This window comes from Nilaparvata lugens, chromosome 5 (assembly GCF_014356525.2).
Source record: "Nilaparvata lugens isolate BPH chromosome 5, ASM1435652v1, whole genome shotgun sequence".
NCBI classification, from domain to species: Eukaryota; Metazoa; Arthropoda; class Insecta; order Hemiptera; family Delphacidae; genus Nilaparvata; species Nilaparvata lugens.
Genome location: NC_052508.1, coordinates 32,196,778 through 32,219,504, shown reverse-complemented (window position 1 = coordinate 32,219,504; position 22,727 = coordinate 32,196,778). Strand labels below are relative to the sequence as shown.

Below are 22,727 nucleotides of genomic sequence, written 5' to 3'. Positions count from 1 at the left end.
TTTGAGAATTACTGAAGAAATGTTGAGCCACCCTTCCCCACTCAACCATCGTCATATAGTGATCAGTTACATTGGTCTTAATCACACCCGCCCGAAAACCATCAACACTCCTTGAATCAACAAAAAGTGATCTATACAACTACTGGAATTAGAAGTGACACGTGTAGGTTTGTCAATGCAAGACACATAACCTGCACCCTACAAAGTGTTCATATACTGTTCTCCTAGAAACGTACTGTTTTCCTCCAAAATACAACAGTTTAGATCCCCCACAATCCAGTTAATATGGTATTTGGATCGGTTATTGCAAAAACCTTGCAATTCATCAATACTCGCATATCCGCGTCAGTAGATGGGCTGCGATACAATGCCAAGACGCAGAACCTGACATTTCCTCTACTAAGAAGGAGATTCAGACAAGTGGCGCCATGTAACCGGACTTCAATGGAAGATACGTTAAAATTATTAGTTACATAGCAGATCACACCGTCGTTTTGGTTCATTCTGGACGTGCTGCTGAAAGGAGTGTAGCCCTGCAGATGAGTTAGACAACCATCATCGCTGAACCAATTCTCTGTCAGGACAATAATATCAAACTTGACTCTACAATCCTCCAACACCACCAAAAGCTCATCAAAATTCTTCCGATAACCTCTGATATTCGTGTGCAATATTCTCAAACTATCTACAAATGAATCCCTAACATCAGATATACTACCCCATTCTACACATTCAATACTTTTAAAAACATTCAAGTTTTGCAATGCTTCCTCAGCCAGTGCTCTAATTTAGATTGACAAAGCCAGCCTGTTCAGTAGAGACAATGAAGAGAGTAGAAATAAACAAAAAAAAAACAAAAATAATAACCAGACGATGAGAGAAACAACAACCACACACCTGAACTGCAGGCAGATATATAGATTACCAGGACGAGAAATTAAGTAAAGCAACTAGCAACTGGGAAAAAAGAAAAATACAGAGTAAGGATATTCAAATCGAAGATTATATGGAGAGATACTATTGAGTTAGGCTGCAAGGAAAGATAAAAATAATAGAGACAATGAGAGGATAATAATGTTGTGTGAGAGAAAGAAAAATAAGACAAAAAGGAAAAAACCAACAACGACAACAACAAAACATTAAATTAATCGGAAGATTACACGATGTAAATGTATCTTCATGTAAGAAAAAAACTAATTAAATAATTAATAAAATGCATTTTCCGCGAAGTTGAAGAACTTTTTATGAGTAAATTGCTTTTAGTAAGTTATGTCTCATATTGAATATTTATTCATGTTTAGCTAGAAATGAAAGTGAAAAAAATATTATAGGCTATGCTTTTCCATATTTTTAAAAGAAAGGGCCTAGTGCACCAGGTACAGTATTATTAGAATATTTAGCATTGGATTACGGTAATTCACAATGATGAATGAAGCATTACTGTACTACTTTGCCTTAGAAATTGATTATACATAGTCTACTTTATGAAGTCAGCTGAAGCTTATAAAGATCATGCACCTTATTGACAAAAAATCAACAAGTTAGCATTTTATCTTTAAATAAACATTCCTATAACTTACTTAATCAGATATACACAACAATACCATAAATTTCAAAGTAGATCATTAAGGAATATGAAAAAGGAAAGTTATCTATTCTATCAGTTGACAGTGATAAGCAGTGATGGGATAGAGATAGCAATCATTAAGATAGAGATTATCAATATGAATGGCAAGAAGATTCTATTCTACACCACTCTAGCAGATTATCATGCTCATTCAAAGGGAGAAATGGAACAGCATACAAATAGTCGCATATAAGTGTAGTTTTGAAATAATCTTGATCTTTTCAGAAGCTTGAAGTCAAAATTTTCTCTTTGTTTTAATTTAATATACAATGAAATATGTGGATTTAGAAAATGTTTTAAAATATTTCTTCCTGGTATGTATTAGAAACATGAAATGTAAATGTAGGTGTACAAGAACTATACTGATAAAATTTCTAATTTTTCTATTTCATTCTGAGCGAGATTAGACAAATTTCATTAAACAAATTAAAGAACATAGACAGAAGGGAAATGAGTTCTTATCATGTGCCAGTTCATTTCATGCAAAGCTGAAAAATTTCATAACCGAGCCTATTGATAAATAAATGTACGTACCATAAATGCATAGTAATGAAGCATAGTACTATAGTGACAGTAATAATGGCTTTATGTTTGATAAAGAAAGATTCATTTTCAAGTATTAAATTTACGAATGTAATATATGTATATCAAACATTATCATATAGATAAAAAGAAAAATCTTTCAAAAAAGGCGAGTGTTCCATTTATTTGTAAGTTGAAACCATCACTTATATCATCGATTTTATAACCAGGAAAACAATTATAAAGAAGGACAATTTGCAAAATAAATTCGGTTTTTCTATTATTGTGAGTTCATCGTTCGGCAAACGATTTTAACTAACATTGCAGGCGGCCATTTGCTGTTCCGAGGTCCAGGCAGACGATGGGAAATGGATATATCTTCATGTTTGTGATGTTTTAAATTGAGTGCTTTCGCGACAGCATTCACTACCAGGTAGACATTTTCACCGACTGTTGTTGGAATTCCGCGAATTTTTATATTCCATCTCCTTGTATAACGTTCAAGCTCCAAGGTCTTCCACTCTAGGTATTTCAGTTGATTAATTAAATGTGCATTTGCCTGTTCCAGGTTTTGATTACTCATTTTCAAGTTTATATTATCTTGTTCAACAGTGGCCATTTTTAGTTGAAAACCAGCCAATGTAGAATTAATTGAGGACAAGATTGTTTGAAGGTTAGTGAAATTGTCTGCTGTCTCCTTCTTATTATCATCTATTTGTTTTTGGATGTATTTTAATATACCGATAATACTTGCGTCATCACCGTCGTTGGTCTCAGCAGTGCAATTTTCGCATCTCCATGCTACACCGCTAGCATTCCGCATTCATGGCGTTCAGCTTAGCCGCAGTGTGTACTCGACAGCATGCTGAATGAAACTCGCAACTACACACCACACACTTCACTGTCTCTTGAGGGTTTGTAGGCTGACTACATTTCACACACACCATTGTCCGAGAATACGAAATCAAACAGAGAAATAATAATTGAACTTTTCGGCAAGTAATTGAGTATATTTTCAGCGAGTTGAAATATAAAAAGTTTCTAATTATTTAGTACCGTACGTCTCGAAGCCACAAACCAGTCACACCAAAAGGAAAACGAATCACCACATTAAATAGCTCCCAATTTTCAATCTATGCTAAGTTCTTTTTCGTATCTATTATTATAGCCACACTTTAATTTGAAAATACCATTGAACACGATTCTACTTCAAGTCGACATTAATCGGTAGGACACGTAGACGGCACGGTTATCGAACCATACGGCTTGGCAGTCCGATAGCGATAATTTATTCTATTACAGATATGTTTCTATGATATTTTTTATTCTATGGCTATCTTCAATACTGATGAAGAAAAAATTCATTAGGGCTGGAAGTAGGCATTTATTGATACTGTGGAAAATAGCTTTGCTCAATAACACTAGCTCCAGGTTGCATGTGCGTCTATAACCACTATAAAATGAAATCATCTAAAGGTGGGGTTTGGTTTGAGCGTAAACTGCCAACGTCGACCACGATAGGCATTTTTGTCGGGTGACATTCATAATGTCCAAATTTCAAATGTGCTGAAAATAGCTGATCAATTATTTTTAATATTTGTGATCATTATTTAAAACTATCAAAACATATCGAATAATATCATTATTATTTGCCATTAGAAAGCAAAACCCTAACCTGTTTAACCTTCCTCTTTGAAACATTATAAGGCACCTATCAGGTTATTTGGACTAATTGAAATATAGCCTATCTGAGAACCTCCCCCTGTCGTGGTTGACGACAGCATTTATGCACAGACGAAAACCCACCTTTATGGTATCAATTCCAAAAGAACCAATAAACGAATCGGAGGACAATGCAGTGAAATCATTCTATGGCGGTTACATTCAATAGACGTACATGTTACATTATTAAAACTGATCGATAAGAATAATGGTATTGACGAACCTGAGCATAGTGACAGGTATAGAGCAGCAACGACCTGAGCTTATGGCTGACTCGCTCGTAGTCCTCGGCGCTGAGGAAGTGTTCGCACATGACAGAGAGCGCTGCAGTGGCGCTGTTCGCACTGTCGCTGTCACTCTGCTGCACTTGTCTGCCGGCGCTCTCGTCAGCCGCTCGCTGCATCACGTCTCTTGCGTTCTACAACAAAACACCATCACATTTCACAAAAACTCACTTCAACCAACTCCTGTTTAACGCATGGTTTTACTTGATACTGGTAATACTTGAAACACCAGTTTGAATAGATTTGAAACCTATCAACCTTTTACTCTTTCTTCATATAAAAAAATAAATAAACAATCAAATACATCCCAAAATGACATTTTGGGATCAACCTCATATGAATTCAAGTGAGCTGTCTTAGGACACATATTGATAATCTTTGTGCACATACAGAAATCACAACATCAGTATCAACAAATGGGAATAAGTTTAATGAAACTGAGCACACCAACATAAACACTCCTAAAGATAAAATAAGCAGATCAAGAACTTGATACAATAGAACAGTTTGGAATATACAAATCTTCTATAAGAATAAGGTCCGCCGCAAAGTAGAACCACGCTAATCCACGAAAAGCAACCCACGCCGTGGGATGTTTTGTAAACCATTGATATAGATTTATTCATAATCTATCAGCTGACAAATGGATTATTAATTGCATGTATAATTATCATTACACATATGTCTGGATAAGCCTATAGTAAACGCAAATTGGAGAGGCAGGTGATGGTGGCACCATATCTGAGTGAAATTGGTAAATTTCAAGCTTTAAATTACATGTGTTATCCTAAATATTGGAGATGTGTCAATCATATGACAATTTTAAAATCAGGTTTTATTTATGTTTTGAGAAAAACAAACAAATACTCGTCACTTGCCCAATTACAATGGTTCAGTGAAGGCTTGAGGTGGTGCTAATCGTTTCTTATTTATGGTATATTTTTTTACTTGAATGTGAAAATGTAAAATTTACATAAATGTATGACTGAATTTGAAAAATCTTGAATAAACATATTTTCAATGAGAAGTTAGCTTCACAACAACAACACTGACATATTTTACAAATATTTTTACAATGCATTTATTATAAAGAAACACTATCATGATGGAAAAAAAGAAAAAAACTTCAGTAGGTTAACAGCTGTTGTTGAAGTTCTACACTATTGTTATTGTACATAAATATGAACGAGGCAGATTATGATGATATTTCGAATGTAAACAAACACAAAGCAGACGAAATTTTTTACTGCTTGAAATTTACCAATTTCACTCCACCATGATCCGCCTCTCCAATTTGCGTTTACTATAGCAATGGTTTACAAAACATCCCACGGCGTGGGTTGCTTTTCGTGGATTATCGTGGGTCTACTTTGCGGCGGGCCTAACCAGGATATATTTGAAATGAAATATTTTATAATATAACTATAATTATACTATAATAACTATAATATTCAAGAGATTCATCTCATTTCAAGCACTATTTTCACGATGGGTGTAGCTTCAAGTATCAAACTGGTACTGTGCAGACGGAATTTTAGTTTAAACGACAAAAAATCCAGATTGTTTACTTTAGCTTGAACTTATACCGTGCAAACAGCCTTGCGAGTAAGATTTTTCAAGAAAAGAATCATTATCAACATTAATAATTGGATAATATATTGTTATGAAATTAGGAGGAATAGAAATTTTGTTTGCATCATGTGAATAAATGATCTTTTCTCTCTCATCACAAGTTTGTTTAAAGAGGTACAGCATTTCACAGGTTTGGGTACCGAACTAAATTGAAATGATAGTTTTGCTGTATAATAATTGATTGTTGTTTGTGGTATACCTTGACCCTGGTGACAAGCCTGAGCAGTGAGACAGTGGTGTTCTTGAGGAGCAGGGTCCACTGGTCGACAGTGAGCGCCTTGAGCTGGTGGTCGAGGGTGGCCTCGGGGGCGGCGTGGGCGTGGTCGCTGGCTGCCACCACCTCTATCACCACCTGCTTCACGGCCGCCTTGATCGCCGCCACTGCCTCCCTCTGGTACGCCTCCACAAATGCCACGCTGCCCTGACGCAGCATGCCCAGAACTATGCACAACAGCTTGTCCTATGCACAACACCAGTCAACACATTCAACTATTACACTATCACTATTCAGTAGTGCTAATGGTACTAGTTTCTAGTAGTAGTGTTCAATGCATTTCTGAGTAGTAGTTTTAAGGCTAGGTTGTGTCGGTTTCATGTTTTATCATGATCGAATCAAATCAAGTTTTATTCAATGACAAAATGTTGAGAATAATGCCACTAACGGTAGGACATACATGATATACATGCATTTTTATCATGCACACACACACACACACACACACACACACATGTTAATCATGTTTTGTCATCAGCATGAGGCTTCTAATATAATTGAATGAAAAAGACTAAGAAATTGTCAAAAAACCACTGATTTATTGATAATTAGAAAGACCGGTGTCGGTTATTACACCATTTTCAATCTCTGATAAACTAAAACTAAATACAAGAGCAGCAGAATTTATATTAGCAGAAGAGTACTGCTATTGGTCGAGGGCATGAACGCCTGCCATTGGCCTAGCTAGACAGTCTCCTCCCCCTCAACGGTGTGACAAAATGGCGGCTCAAGAAACAGAATCGCCATGATAATAAAATTTACTTTTAGTACAAAATAAGAACCAAGAAAATAAGTGTGAAAGATAATAAAACAAATATGTAAATGGAAAAACTATTGACTAATGTATGCTTACAATTTTATGATAGAACTAAATTCGTAGTGTTGTATTGGTTGAAATGAATCTGGTCATTTAAACTATACTGAGAATTTTCCTTAATTACTCTTATTATTTCTAAAGCCTCTAGAATATTCAAAGATCTGCCTTTGTTATTAACATGCAGAAACTCAACATTCTCCTTAACTGTGAAATTGTGATTATTTGTTATCAAATGTTCTGCAAAGTTAGATTCCCCATTTTGTTTATTCCAATCTCTGATGTGTTCTTTAATTCTACTTTCAAAACTTCTACCAGTCTGACCCACATAACAAGCATTACAATCATCACATTTAAGTTTGTACACCACGCTAACCGGTTTTTCTAACTATCAATAAATCAGTGGTTTTTTGACAATTTCTTAGTCTTTTTCATTCAATATGAATAATTACCACAATATCAACTTCTCAACTACACAAAAAGCTTCTAATATGAAATGAACAACCAATAACAATGAATAAACTACTGAAAAATTACATAATTATAAAATTATAATTATAATGATACAAAAATAATTTAACCTCAAATGCGGAGAAGAATGCGAGCGGCAAAGAAGAAATACACAACAAAAATAGGAAATTCAAGAATCTAACAACAAAAAATTTAGCTCGAAGCCTTTCGCTGTGATGACACAACAATGTATGTGTGTCATATATGTTCATCACCGTTAGTGGCCACCCTAACAGTTCTAATGGGGCTATTCTCACTCAACCTCTTCAAGTAAAATAACTTTAATATACCTTTGTAGCTCTAGTAAAACTTTATCTTACTCTAGTGCTTTTATATCTAAATTTTTATATTCCAAGTTTTTAGAATTTATAATTTTGGACTGCAAGTTATATTGGATTGTGTGAATGTATTTTCAAAAATTTTGAAAATTCAAACTGGGAAATTGCTCAAGGTCAGCCTTTTTTCTTAGAAATATTGTTATGAAAAAATAGCATGAAAACATATCTAAAGGAACATATTAAAATAGAACATAAAACAAAGACATTGTCGAATTTCACTAAAAACTTTAAAACAGTACCATGGTTTCACGTTTACCAACACATCATCAGCTGTACTGAGGAATGAGGATACAGAAACATTCTTAACCTAATCTTAGTAGTCTAGAGCTCCTAAATAATTGGATGGCGATAGCTATAACCAAAGTAATGAATATTATACATAATATTAAAATATATACACCTTTTTAGTTAGTTTCTAGGTAAAATTAACTTTTTTCAATGAAAATATTAACAGGAAAGTGAATAAATAAGATTATGGATCTATATGGAAGATTAAGATATAATTATATCTTATTATGGAGAGGTTTCACAACATCACCATCAATTCTAATAATTTTATTGAAATAGGACATCTGAATTGGAGTATTCAACAATGTTGTGATATGTGATTGTTATTTACCCCTTCGAGAACAGAGGACTCGGACTCGCTGAGTGGTCGATTGAGGTCGGCGGTCGCGTACCGCTCGAACTCACCCGCCATCAAAGTCTCAATCACCTTCACCATCTCATTCAGTTCTGAGCTCAGATGCCTGCAACACAAGCCAACACATCCACCTAATAGCACAATATAGCCCAATTAGCCGTCCTACACTTTTCATAATGGACACAATTGATAAACGCCTCAACACGGACAAAGTGTACACTTTCTATATTGAGATTCACTTCAGAACTGTTTATAAATATCCTAATGCTTTCAATTCAACCAATTGCGACAGTTTGAATTGAATTTCACAATAGATAAGTCTCAATACCGTACTAGTTAGCTATCCATCAAATCCCTTCTGCTTCTTCCCTGTTGGTTGCTGGAAATTTTTCTCTAAAATACATTTCTAGTATTGACTGTCAGTGGATTCAAACTTCGAATGGATCAAGCTACATGTCATCTATGGTCATTAACCAAAGACACCATTATCAGTCGTACTCTTGATGTAGAGTCCGCCCATCTTTGGTTGAAACTTCAGTCACAATACCTAAGTATTAGGTATATATTACGCCCTACTATAAGGCTGGTCGACGGAAATTTTTGCTCGTTAATAGGATGCATTGCCTCCTATAGAGAACATTATACAAGCGGATTCCGCTCGTATAATCAGAATTCCCTTTATACAGAGTGTCCCACCAAGGTTGTAACAGCCGTTAATCATAGATTTTTCACAACATTTCTGACAAAAAATGTTCAGTATACTTTTTTCCTATCGACCTTAGTTTTCGAGATATATCGATTTTTCGATATTTTCAGAATATGCCTACTTCCGTTCATTAAATACTCAATAACTCAAAAACTACTTGTTGAATTTCAATTTCAAGGGTATTGTTGGAAAGAGAAAAAACATTTCAAACAAGATTAATCGAATTAGTTATACAAATTTCTGATTAAGTGGACTGTAATTTTAATCGATTTAATATTCAATATATTCTGACAGAAAAGTAGTAATGAATCCATTCATGGTGCAATGAAAAACTCTATTATTAAAACTTACCCTGGCTGATGATCTACGCTGTAAGTCAGAGTGAATTTTACCTATAGGTTTGGGTGGTAAAAAGGTTAAGGAAAGAATTAAGGAATAGAGAAATGTAAATAAATCACTTGACCTCTGATGATTTATGTGTAGCCAGGCACTGCAGAGAGTTGTTGAATCATGTATGGAATTTTGCTTCTCAATTTTACTAGGTATTAATTCACTACTACTTTAGATATAAAAAATACTCAAATTCTCACATGTACTTTAAATTCAATTGTTACTCCCTACGATCGGAGACACGGAATTCCAATTAATAATTTCCGATTGAAATACAAATCAACAAACGAGTCGAACTGTCCTGTCAACGAAGGCAGCTATGCGAACCGACTGAACTTGAAAACTACAGAACAAACAATTAAACAATTATGCACTAGAGTGCACCAGAAGACGGGGAAGATTGGAAACTAACTACTTAGCGCCAAACTCCATTATATTCAAACGGCGTCAACATACCCCCGACCCTGAAAAATTAATTTTCAGCCAAAGCTGGAAACACAAAAAAAATCCGCAAACCCCAAAAAAACATGCTAGAAAAAACCAACACCAAGTAAAACAAAAGACCAATAAACAAAATGTGTGAACTACACACAAAAAAAAAACAACTTGACGAATACAAGGCTACGGGAGCATATAATGCTCATTGATTTGGCAATGGATACAGTTTTGTAGCCGGCCGCTTATAACGTCCATTAGACTGGTCCACTATCACCACCATTCCCACTGTGAGTGACGCTGTATTTTTACACCACTTCTATCTAACCTGTAATTCGTGGAAGTACTCCTTTCGCCATCTACTCCAAAAAGATTGAACCATTTGACTTAACTCGAAACTATTCAAACGATTAATTGAACATTTTTCGACATCCTGCATAGGAAGATATTTGAGAGGAGTCAATGTCAGGAAATGTGCGGGTGTGAGCGCTAGTGGTTCACGCGGATCTGAGCTCAATGGACACAGGGGTCTTGAATTCAGCACGGCTTCGATTTGTACTAATACGATGTTCAACTCTTCGTAGATCAACAACTGTTTCCCAATCACACGGAACAGGTATGACTTAACTGACTTAACGTTCGCCTCCCATAAGCCACCAAAATTAGGACTACCTGGCGGTAAAAATTTCCATTCAATACGGTACTCCGACAACTGAGATGAGAACATTTCTTGAAAGGCTGCTGAATTCAGACAATTCTTCGTTGGCACCAACAAAATTCGTACCGCAATCGGAGTGCATCACACGACAGGGCCCACGACGCGATAAAAATCGCTGGAAAGCATCCAAAAATTGAGGCGTTGATAAACCTGACACCAGCTCAATGTGTACTGCCTTTGTCGCCATGCAAACAAACAAACAAATGTAGGCTTCAAGGATGAAAGGATTCCTGCGCCTAGCCATGGTGATATTTATTGGACCTGCATAGTCCACTCCACATTCTTGGAAGGGTTTACATAACGTGACTCGACAAGACGGTAGGTTACCCATTTTGGGTGTGATCTCTCTTGGACTACATCGAAAACAGATATTACATTTATGAACACGATTACGAATAACTGTACGAGCGGACAATATCCAGAACTTCTGTCTAATTAGTGACAACAATAAATGAGGCCCTGCATGACAGTTTGTTTTATGATAGTGATCAATCAACAATGTGACAAAGTGATCTGTTTTCGGTAACACAATTTGATGACAACTATCAAACTCAATGCTCACATTCTGCAAGCGACCACCAACTCGAATAAGCTCGCTATCTAAAAAGGGGATAGCCGCTGAAAACGAGTAGGACAATCTTTTCCATTTTTCAATAAATTCAGTTCTGATGAAAAATGAGTTTTTTGAATCACTCTGCACAAATACAACTCGGCTATCTCCAAGTCCGAAATTCCTGGTTTCGGTAATATTCGGTACAGTCTTCAAAGCAATGACAACAACACGCAACAAATAATTATAGTTGGAACAGCGCTCAATCAGACGATAGATTACATTATCAGACAAATTTTCTGACTCGAATACAGTCAATACAGTGTTCTTTTTCGCCTCTGGCAGATTTTCCAGCTCAACGAATTCCGTATTAACCGGCCAATGACTCTCATCCATAGACAACCACTCAGGCCCCGTCCACCATAAATTGTGCTCTACAAGGTCACGCGGAGTCAAGCTTCTCGACAAACAATCCGCTGGATTCTCCACACCTGCTATGTGCATCCAACGATCAATCAGACAATCTTGAATGCGGGAAACTCTATTTGCGACAAAAGTTTGCCACCGAGATGGTGATGCTCTAATCCACTGAAGTGTAACAGTGGAGTCTGAAAACGCTAACACTCGATCCATTGTGTCCTTCTGTTCTGAATTCACGAGAAAGTTAAATACGTCAGTACTAGGCTGCCATTCAAGTCCCAAAATAGCCAATGTACTAGCCTCAAATTCTTTTTCGAGAGAGGATTTTTCGCTATCCAACATTTTTGACATTTCCGGAGAATTTGATGCCCACTTCGTCAATTCAAAACCTCCCTTTTTAAACAATTCTTTAGACTGATGATAGAGCGCGTCTGCTTCATGTAATGATGGAACTGACGTGACTAAATTTAACCATCCATGAACATCGAACACGGGATTCTTTTCTCTGCGATCGGAAAATTTTCACCCCCTTCTTGTACTAATTGATGTACTGTTCTCAGCGCTAAATAAGGCGAGGAAGTGATACCAAACACTACACAATTCAACTCGTAAATCTCGACTGGGTCATCAGGAGAAAATCTCCATAAAATTCGCTGAAAACAGCAACAAGACTCGTCAACAACAATCTGACGATACATCTGTTTGATGTCCGCTGTTAAGGCTATCGCGAAAAGACGAAAATACAACAACAAAGAGAAAATATCCGTCTGCAATTTCGGTCCCACATGCAAGACATCATTCAGAGATAGGCCGTTTACCGTTCTAGCACTCGCATCGAAGACAATACGCAACGGTGTACTTGTACTGCGAGCTTTAACAATACAGTGATGAGGAATATAATATCCCTGTTCATCTGACTGATCATTCACTAAAGACATATGACCCTGTCTCAAATAGTCAACCATAATAATTTCATGATACGCAATTTTTACACTTTAAGTACGAGCAAGACGTTTTTCTAAGTTTAACAGTCTTCGTTTCGCCATTGAGAACGAATCTCCTAGATTATCAGACGATTTCAAAAATGGTAATTATACCACAAACCGACCAGAGTCCAAACGACGAACCGACGATTTAAATTGATTTTCACAATCAATTTCGTTCACAGTGAGAGAACTCTTAGCCTTAGGACATTCTTCAATTTCCCAGAACTTTTGTACAAGATTATTCAATGATGGGTTACAAACAAATAAACAACTATCATCTCCATCATTGTCTAATGCGTTCACAACTGGTGCACGGCCCATCACAATATGGCGAAACACACTGTTGACAGTTTTAACTGGACCTAAACGATCAGTAGACTGCTTATCTTTCAACAATTCTGGGATCAACTCGGCGCCAATAATGCCATCAATATAGCTAGGTAAATAATATTGCGTATCAGCAAGATCAAGACCCTTCAAATACGACAATTTAGATCTATCTACTCTTCGAGAAGGCAATTTATCGACAATATGATTTACGACCAAAGTTTGTACAGAAAAAGAAATAACTGGCTCTTTGAGAGAGGAAATCATAAAGGCCGTTTCACCCCGCACAGCTCTCGACCCTCCGCCGAAACAATTAACTGTTGTCGCCAGACGTGTTATCGGCAAATTAAGTCGTTTACAAGGTGTTGTAAGAAAGTTACACTGACTCCCAGAATCTATCAGCAACCTAACCCTACCATGATTTCCCTGTCTACTCAAAACAGTAGCCACTACAGTAGACAACAACACAGTTGATTCAGCATTCTTACTGTCATTGACCTTGGTCGAACAGTTGACCACTTCCTTGTTTACATTATTCACATCACCCTGAGACGATTTTTTATTAAAATCGAAATGCAATAAGGAATGATGCGGCTTTTCACACTGGTTACAACGCACTATACTAGTACATTCACGAACAGAATGACTATTAAGCAAACACTTGAAACAACATGATTTGTCTTTGACAAAACGGAAACGTTCCCACAGTGACAATTTCAAAAAAGAACGACAATCAAGTAAGCTATGAGTACCTTGATTACACTTCAAACAATTTGACTTTTCACGAACATTACCAGTCGAAGTCGTCTCTGATTGAACAAAAATCTTAGAATTTGACAAGTTCTTGACTGGCTTCACACCACTTGATAATTCGAATTTATTATTTTCATCACATGGCAATGACTTGAACTGTCTTTCAATGAAGTGTACAAAATCTTTGTAAGTCGGGAGGTCCTTACTCGACAAGAAATCTCGAACTCTCTACGAGATGTTGGATCTAACACTTTCAATCCCAGGTACAAAAAAATACAATCCTCCAAACCCTCATTTTTTACCCGCTTCAAAGCTGTAATAGAATTACAAAATCTATCTAATATCGATGCTAAGCCGGCCCTAGATTCAACCTTCAAACTTTTGAACTGAAATATTTCATCTAAATGAGAATCTAGGGTCATTATAACGGCTAACCAATGCATCCCAAATAATTTTGTAATTAGTGGCTCTAGGTTGAAGATGTTTACAAATATTTGCGGCCTCATGAGTAAGCTTTGAAACTAAATACTGGACCTTATGTTGATCTGATAAAGTGGTATTGTCATGGACTAATGATTTGAATAATTCAAAAAACGTAGACCATTCAGCCTGATGTCCGTTGGATCTTAGCACAATATTGTGTTTCAAACATTTTATTGACAGATCACAGATAATGTTTGTGAATTTCCTCATTTTGAAGGTGTTCATTCCAGATATTAGCAGTTTTGAATACTTGAATTTATACTCATTTGAAAGCTTATGAAATGGAGAAGTTTTTGAAATATTGAAACCACTATAATTACCTGGAGAAAAATCGGTTTGAAATTTGACTTTGAATTTGAAGAATAGCATTTTTTCATGTTTAAGCCCTGATAAAAAACTACAAAATATCTAAAAACAAATAAAATTAGACTAATCTTGTTTGAAATGTTTTTCTCTTTTCAACAATACCCTTGAAATTGAAATTCGACCAGTAGTTTTCGAGTTATTGAGTATTTAATGAACGGAAGTTGACATATTCTGAAAATATCGACAAATCGATATATCTCGAAAACTAAGGTCGATAGGAAAAAAGTTTACTGAACATTTTTTGTCAGAAATGTTGTGAAAAATCTATGATCAACGGCTGTTACAACCTTGGTGGGACACCCTGTATAGTGTTCCCCTCAACAGACAACGTGTTCAGTAACGAAACAAAAAAAAACGCGGCAGGAAGGCGACCGAAACTATCACGTCTATCCAATCATTTGTGTCTAGGCAAGGTCACACCTTTTAGTACAGGGAGTACTAAAACTCGGATTTTGCTTCCTAATCAGCAACATTGGAGCAATTCATCTTTATCTGTACTATAATAAAGGAAAGAACTGGCTTATGGACTGAACTACTGGACTGATTAAGGCTACTTGGAATTTTGCATATAAATTCTTAATTAACCAAAGATTGTTATAGACCTATTCTCAATTCTTCAAGATTTCAGTTTGTTAAGTTTTAAAATAGACCATGCGAAGCACTGGTTATCTGCTGATTTAAAATAAAGCAAAATCAATTTTGCTTGATTGAATCGTCTCAATTTAAAATAAGCAAAAGGAGAATAGGTTACTGACCTGAAACTGTGGACACCAGCCAGCTCTTGGGCAAGCAAATCCTGAGTGGTGTAGATGAGATCGAGGGCGGCCACATAGTCTGGCGTTGACAGAAGCAGCTGAATTGTGGGTTGAGTTTGTAGAACCGACGACATTAATTTCAACTGAAAACGAAAAAATTCAACTTTTCATTCTAAGTTTACGTCACAAACAGAAAAAGAAAGTAACTAGTAGAAGACGTCACAAACAGCTATAGCAAGTAACTAAAAGGCTACAAAAACAGATATGGGAAGTAACTGGAAGGGTTTAAAGTGTTTCTGAACTCGAATTTCTTTGAGCTTTATAAAATGTGAAATCTGTTTGGGTATAAGATATCTAATCAATGTAGATATGTAGTGATACAGCTCATTGAATTCCAACTTAAAGTAAAATTAGCATCACATTATATAAAACGGAACTCATATTATTTAAAGACTGATTGATTCAAAGAAGAGATGAGTAACCCTTTATAGATATTTCATTACTGCAGATAAATGAAGCACTGGAGAAGTTTTTTAATGAGTAGCATAGACAATCTTATCTTTTTTATCAAAGTTTTTTGTATCCGTATTTTATGTCTTTAGTGACGCTAAATGAAGCTACTCTCACGGTTTGAATTTTCAAACTTCGAAGCGTTCAAAAAGATAATAGTTGATTTCCATCATTAATGTTTCCCATATTATTTACATGGCTGTGTTCAAATTAATGTTATCAATATTGTTTTAAAATCATGTTATAAAAATACTCGCATATTGTTAGCTATCGCGATAGCAAAATGTTTAATTTCTAAGAGGCTCAATATTATTGTTACTCGGAACTTACTTTTTCTAATATAACGTAGTGATTTCGTTTCGTTCGCTCATGATTCATTATGGTAAGGGGTGCATTCACCAAATCTCTGTCTATACTTTGGATCTTTTCCCTGGAAAAATGAAATTTCATTTCTTTATTGTAAATAAACACTTTTACATTTCTGAAACATTAGATAAGCATGAGATCCAATACTTAAAGTGAGGAAAAAATTTCAATAAGATAGTTGAAATTGGAATGTAACTATGAAAAATAAATTAACTTCATGTCACCACTGAAATAACTTATATGCGATTCTCTATTCCTACCCAGTAGATTAGCAATGATTTAGCACAGTTTGCACAGAAATATAATATAATTTTTCATAATAAGAATACTTTTATTCCATTTAGGCATTATACAATGCAATAGGAAACGTCAATAAAAGTATAACAGAAGTCGATAATATGAAAAAAAACTATTACAAAAACCAAAATAACCAACATTACAAAGATATGAAGTTGACGATATACAGCACTATCAGAATTGAAAAAAGCAGACCTAATACAAGAGGAATGACAAAACAAACAATTCTTAAGTCTAAAAATGAACTAACACGGGCAGATGAATGAACTTGGAAAAATGATAAATGGGATTCTTTAAAAGGAGATTCTCCAATCCTTTTGGAATAAAGCTACTGTTGGTTCCCTAACTGTGATAGGGAGGATATTGAAAAGTTTCAAAGATAAGTGGCCAGGACTAGTCAAAATTTTACTCAATTTTGTGTAGGGCACGTCAATTCTGATCCTATTCCTTGTATTATAGCTGTGAATGTCATCTCTACAATGATAGATGTCAATATTCTTCCTTACATTCATTAAGAGTTTGAATGATCAAATGTTTTAATAATCAAATAATTGTGATTTGTGAGTATTTGTGACTCCCACAAATACGGATAAAGTATAAATATAAAATGATAATACTATATAATAGTATAAAAATTATAAAATAATTAAATTAGGTTTTCATTATTATAGAATGAGACTACATAGGCACTGTGCATACTAAATAGCTTGTGCGTAGACACTGGGAATTCCATTATAAAGGGAAAGGGGGAAGAAAGCCAAAATGAAATCAATTGATTAATGAGGGTAATTTAATTCAAATGATTGTCATAGTTTTGTATCGTATAAAGTTATTCTATATTGTATAGTCAGCCTGTATCCTACAGTCAAATTTTATTGTACAGAATCAGTATTGACATTGAGTCAGTAGAAGTAATGTTATTTGTAATTGTAAATGTAATTTTGCAGTCACGTGAGTCCACCGCCCGTCAAAACCAGAGCCACAGCTTCCTCCTCACTTAATTCAAACAACCAATACTTAAATATTTTTCGATAATTGCTGAAAAAAATGTTATTTTGAAGTGAAAATCTCCTGTGATTGCGGTAAATTACTTAGGATATGAAAAACGATTTGTTGTTGAAGAGGATTTCGTTAAATGGACAGCTCTGTCTCATAGTACAAGGCTTTATGAACCGATAATTTTATAATGTTTATTTACAAAACTCTCTTGCAAAAATTAATTCTACACACCACGATTGATAAATTATATATTAAATAGTACTGGAAAGCACATGGGAATACCACATTTTTTTAGATATTATTTGTTTGAAGAAATTATATTACTTTGTTACCTTAGAGTTTTAACAATTGAAACAGTTTGGCCTAGTTGTTCCATAAGCGTGTCATGAGACGTCATAGCATGGAAAAATGCATCGGATTTTTGAGCAACTTGCTGGGCTATTTGCACTTCCACAATGTCCAGGTAATGGGTTAACTGCAATTGCAGAAATTTCATATTAAAATAATGATTATGGCATGAAAAATGGTTAAACACATATATATTATATTTTATTTGAAGCGCTGACTAAGCTGAATAGTTCACTTGTTCCAACATTTCGAACGTGACACCACCACACCATTATAATATATCAATAGAGAAAGAGAAATAGATGGAGAAGATGAAAATATCACTTTTCCACAGAAAAACGAACTTCGGAAAGAAGTTTAATAGTATTCAAATTGTTTGTTTGTGATATTTTTGATTCAGCTTTTTATTTTAAAATTGAACAGAATGATTGCTGATGGCATTGAAAACAGTTTTTGTTTTCGATAAATACTCTATGGAGCAGCACTATATTTCGAGTGCACCAGTGACCAACTGATCGCCTAATAAAATATCGATAGTATCGAGTTCCAGTGCATTTTATTTCATTTTTAGTAAGTCAACTATAGAACTTCAACTCAAGTTATAAGTTGGTTAACTAGTTTGGTAGTTATAAGTTATTTCAGTTTTATTTCCAGTATATTAATTCCAGTTTTATTTTCGATAGCATTGATACTGAAATTCGATACCATCAATATTTTAATATCCATAGCACTAGTGCTCTCAAGGTACAGTGTCCTCCTCTATGGTTGTGAAGCTCGGGTTCTTGGTTTTCAAAAAGTCTTTTATTAAGACTTCCTGAAATTTTTGAGAAAATAGCATCCAATATAATAAGTTAAAGAATAAAACCAGTAAGGAAATCAATGCCATTTTACAGGGAAAAATGTTAGTGAAGTACCTATTAATTCAAAGTCACCTGGCTGGGCCATGTACCAAGACCTACAAGACACACGTATGGTCTACAAGACGTAGGTCTTGCATGTACCCAGAATGAAGCAGTCAAATCAGAGTGCAGGCGAATTGTTGAGGAGGCCAAACACTACTGACAAGTGACAAATGATTCAAGTAGATAAATAGAATACTTGCCTTTTCTTGGAGCAATTTGGCTGAGCTGTTAGTCGAGCTGACAACACTGTCAGTCAGCTGTAGCGGACTTTGAGGTGACTGAGCTTCATCGGCAGTGATGTGGGGAAACACTTCATTGAACGTTCTCTTCGAACTTAGATTAAAATTCTGTTCTAAAAATATTTTCGGTATAGTACTAACGTCAAAATGTAACTTATCTGCAACAATACAAAAAACGCTGTTTATTTATTTCAAAAGAAAATGTTGAGGAATAGAATAGGATGAATTCAATACGCAACGTGAAAGCTGCGGTTCCAAGGCTAAGGCTAAGATAAGACCCCAATAAAGATAATTTCACTACGCCATCTGCAACGTACCGTTATATTACGATTTTCTTAATGATTATTCAGTCTCATCCTTATTAAATAGTAGGATAAATTTACGACAGTTTGAGTTTGTGGCCTAAAGGCCTACCCGACTGAACTCTGGTGAGCCTATTGAATGGTTGCTATCATCAGACTCCCCAAAGTTTGAAGTTAGTATCTATTGCATATTTCGTTACTACGGTTTTCATGCTATAGAATAGGATCAGCTATCTAGTTTTACAACAACTTATCCTCTAGAATGGAAATAGACCTAACCCTAACCGTCCACTGGAACCGTATTCAACCGATCGGCCGTTGGATCGGTCGAATTTGCCGGCCGTCAACTCGGCCGAATACGGTCGTCCATTGGAACCTTTTTTGTCAGTCCAGTTCAGTAGTTATGCTACTTGGAAGTACCTACTAATTATCAATTATTTATCTATTACATTCCACAATCACAATATATTATAACACAATTATTTCTACTTTCTAATTCCACATCAGTGGAATTTTCTACATTTTTTCTTCAGTTTTTTCTCTTAATTTTGTTGTTGTTGGAAACAAAATAGATTAACTCATAATTTCCCTAACACATTAAAATAAATGTTTAAATTCACAGATATTTATTCATATATTCATATCATCATATAAAATAATTATTAAATATCTATTTATTAACTAAATATCAACGAAATTAGAAGTATTTTAACTTAAAATGATATTGTTTCATGACTTTGGAGGGTTATTTGAGGATGAACGCTATGACGCAATTATATGTAGAGTATGATGATGTGTTGAATTTTCAGCCGTCATTGAAATAGAACAATGCTTGTAAAACATCTTTATGACACAGAGCAACTTCTAAAAACAAAAACAAACAAGACTGTGGAACAATTTTAGGTTAGGAACACTAGTTGTCTCAGCCATGGGCGCACCCAGGGGGGGGGGGCTAAAGGGGCTGTAGCCCCCCCCTCAAGAAACAAGAGAAAATTACATTCCATTTTTAAATCCGATATCTACTAAACTTCTACTTCTACTAATTGCCCAAGAATTCGATGGGCTAAAAATGTATTTCCTCCAATGTTTGCACAGAGATAGAAATTTATTTCCTTCAATGTTTGCATTTAAATATTTCATCAGACAGACGCTACTACAGTATCGTAGGTTATGTCACAGTCATCACAGTGAACGGAACTGCTATATAACGGAACGTTTATAAGATTAATGAAAAGTTTTTGCAGTTTGTGCCTCTAGAAACAATAACTGGCGAGGAACTTGGGGAAACACTGTTGAAAGGATTTGAAGAGTGCAATCTTGAAATAGAAGATCTGAGAGGACAAGGATATGATGGCGCATCAGCCATGAGTGGAAAGGTCAAAGGTGCTCAGGCTATTGTGCAGAAACGTTGCCCAAAGGCATTATATGTACACTGCGCATCACACAGCCTTAACTTAGCCATTACAAATGTTGCAGAGGTCAGATCTATCAGAAATTGTTTTGGCACTACTGAAAAAGTTTGGTCTTTTTTTAACACCCCAAAGAGGCAAAATGTTCTCCAGGGTAAAATTAAACCCTAGCACCAAAAACTGAGAAACAAAAACTTAAACAGCTATGCCCAACCAGATGGGTTTAAAGGCATGATGCTGTTCTTGTCATGAAAGAGCTGTACAACCCTATCATTTCATCCTTGAATCATGTGTTGGGATGATAAGGACACATCTTCAGGGATCAATGTCCTTTTGACAGCTATATGTCAGTCAGAGTATATTGTAGCTCAAGTATCAGCTAAAAAGCTACTCAGCTACACTTTGATATTGTGTCAGAAGCTACATTCAAGTGATGCGGATCTCTGGGCTGCTTTGAAGTATGCTGACTATGTACTTCAGAGTCTGAAGTCACTAAGAGAAAAGTTGATGAAGAGTTTTCAGTCTTGTTTCAAGAGGCACACAAAATGGCCGAATTGAATGAAACTACAATTAGTGTTCCAAGGATTGTTGGGAGGCAGACACACAGAGGCAATGTCTCAACTAGTAGTTCCCACTCAAAACTTGCATTCAAAGAGCTTAGATAATCTAAAAATACCTTAAAATACTGGTGTTTCTAAGGAATTTTAAGAAAGTTCTCCATTGGTTGGCCCAGGGACCCCCAGTCAGCAGCCCCCCCCCCCAATAATTATTTTCTGAGTGCGCCACTGGTCTCAGCTCGCCTGGTTAGTTCGGCCGGATAGAGGCGGAGAATCCCATTTTCAATTCGGATCGAAAAATTGATCGGCCGGAGCCGGCCGTATGAACCTGTTGCAATGTACGAGCATCTATTCCTTTCTTTGTTGGGGGATCGTTCGGACGAGTTCGGTAGTTTTCGTCCGATGCTAGTTTGGACGAAAACGGTTCAAGTGGACGGCCCACCTTAAGCAATCATTAACAGACAATTACGCTAAATAATAATTTCTAACGATTCTTCAGAGTAGTTTCCTACTTCCTTTGGCGAAAGTGTTAATGAGATCTTAATAAGATTTTCATTAAATCACAGCCTGGCTAGTTAATTTCCTATTTTTTAATAAGTTCAAGAGTTTCATGAAACATCTATAGAGTGGAATTGTGATCAGTAACCTGATTTCTTCTTGATTTTTATTGTTATTAGATTCTGAAAGGATTACAGAGAAAGGGAATATGGGTGATGAATAATAATAACTTGTAAATTATATCTTGTCATAAGTGAAACGGCAATATCTTTCGGATGGAAAGTATTATTCAAAAGTGGATTGAATTTTATATAACATCAATAACGCTACCTATCATACGTTTAAAGCATATCACTAATAAATGCTGAGTAAAGTTTTTCTTCTATGTTATAAATAAGATAATATATGTTGCCTTTGTCACCAGATTATTGAATTTGTTGTATTTGATTTGATCATTTATCATAAGAAAAAGTTTCAATGACTGCTATTTTACTCATAAATTAAAAGAGTCCAAATCACAATTTCATTAATTTTCTTCAAGTTCAGTGAAAAAAATGTCTCTGAACAAACGAACGTATTATAACGAGGATTTTTATTCTTTCCTAACCTTTAAGGTTCTTTGGATCTTTTCCAAGAGTTTGAGAATGAACTAGACTGAAACATATTCAAGAATACTTTGACAGACAATATAAGTAAATGTAACATTCGTTAGGACCGTTATTTTTGTAGGGCTACTCGCACTAGCTAGTCGACAAAAAAGAAGGCCATTAAAGCAGAAAGATACAACTCACCAACTGGTTTTCCTATTCTAAGATTGGGGAAATTCTGTAGCAATTCTGCATGAGAATGTGGCTTTGGCACAGACAGATTCAGCCTCTCATGTTTTCGTTGTCTCTGTTGAAAAACAAAGAGAATAGCATGAAGAAATTACTAATAAATAGTCGAATTATATCACATTTTTAAAAAATTCCAAAGTTCACAATATATTGTATTCTCAATTATTACTTTCAAATTTGTGGAGGTATTAATTTTTTACTTTCCTTGC

At 35.4% G+C, this 22,727-nt stretch overlaps 1 protein-coding gene across 3 annotated transcripts in view; it reads right to left on the bottom strand.

Moving 5' to 3' along the window:
• The window catches only part of LOC111046234 (vacuolar protein sorting-associated protein 54), a 66,720-nt gene that overhangs the window by 13,158 nt on the left and 30,835 nt on the right, over positions 1-22,727 (bottom strand). For all 3 annotated transcript variants that reach the window (XM_039428177.1, XM_039428179.1, XM_039428178.1), the window contains 7 exons: positions 18,878-19,074; positions 17,760-17,902; positions 16,096-16,195; positions 15,256-15,398; positions 8,343-8,472; positions 5,987-6,247; positions 4,095-4,289 (listed from right to left, as the gene is read on the bottom strand). In XM_039428177.1, coding sequence (XP_039284111.1) covers positions 4,095-4,289; positions 5,987-6,247; positions 8,343-8,472; positions 15,256-15,398; positions 16,096-16,195; positions 17,760-17,902; positions 18,878-19,074 — 1,169 coding nt within the window. The remainder of the gene's footprint in view (positions 1-4,094; positions 4,290-5,986; positions 6,248-8,342; positions 8,473-15,255; positions 15,399-16,095; positions 16,196-17,759; positions 17,903-18,877; positions 19,075-22,727) is intronic.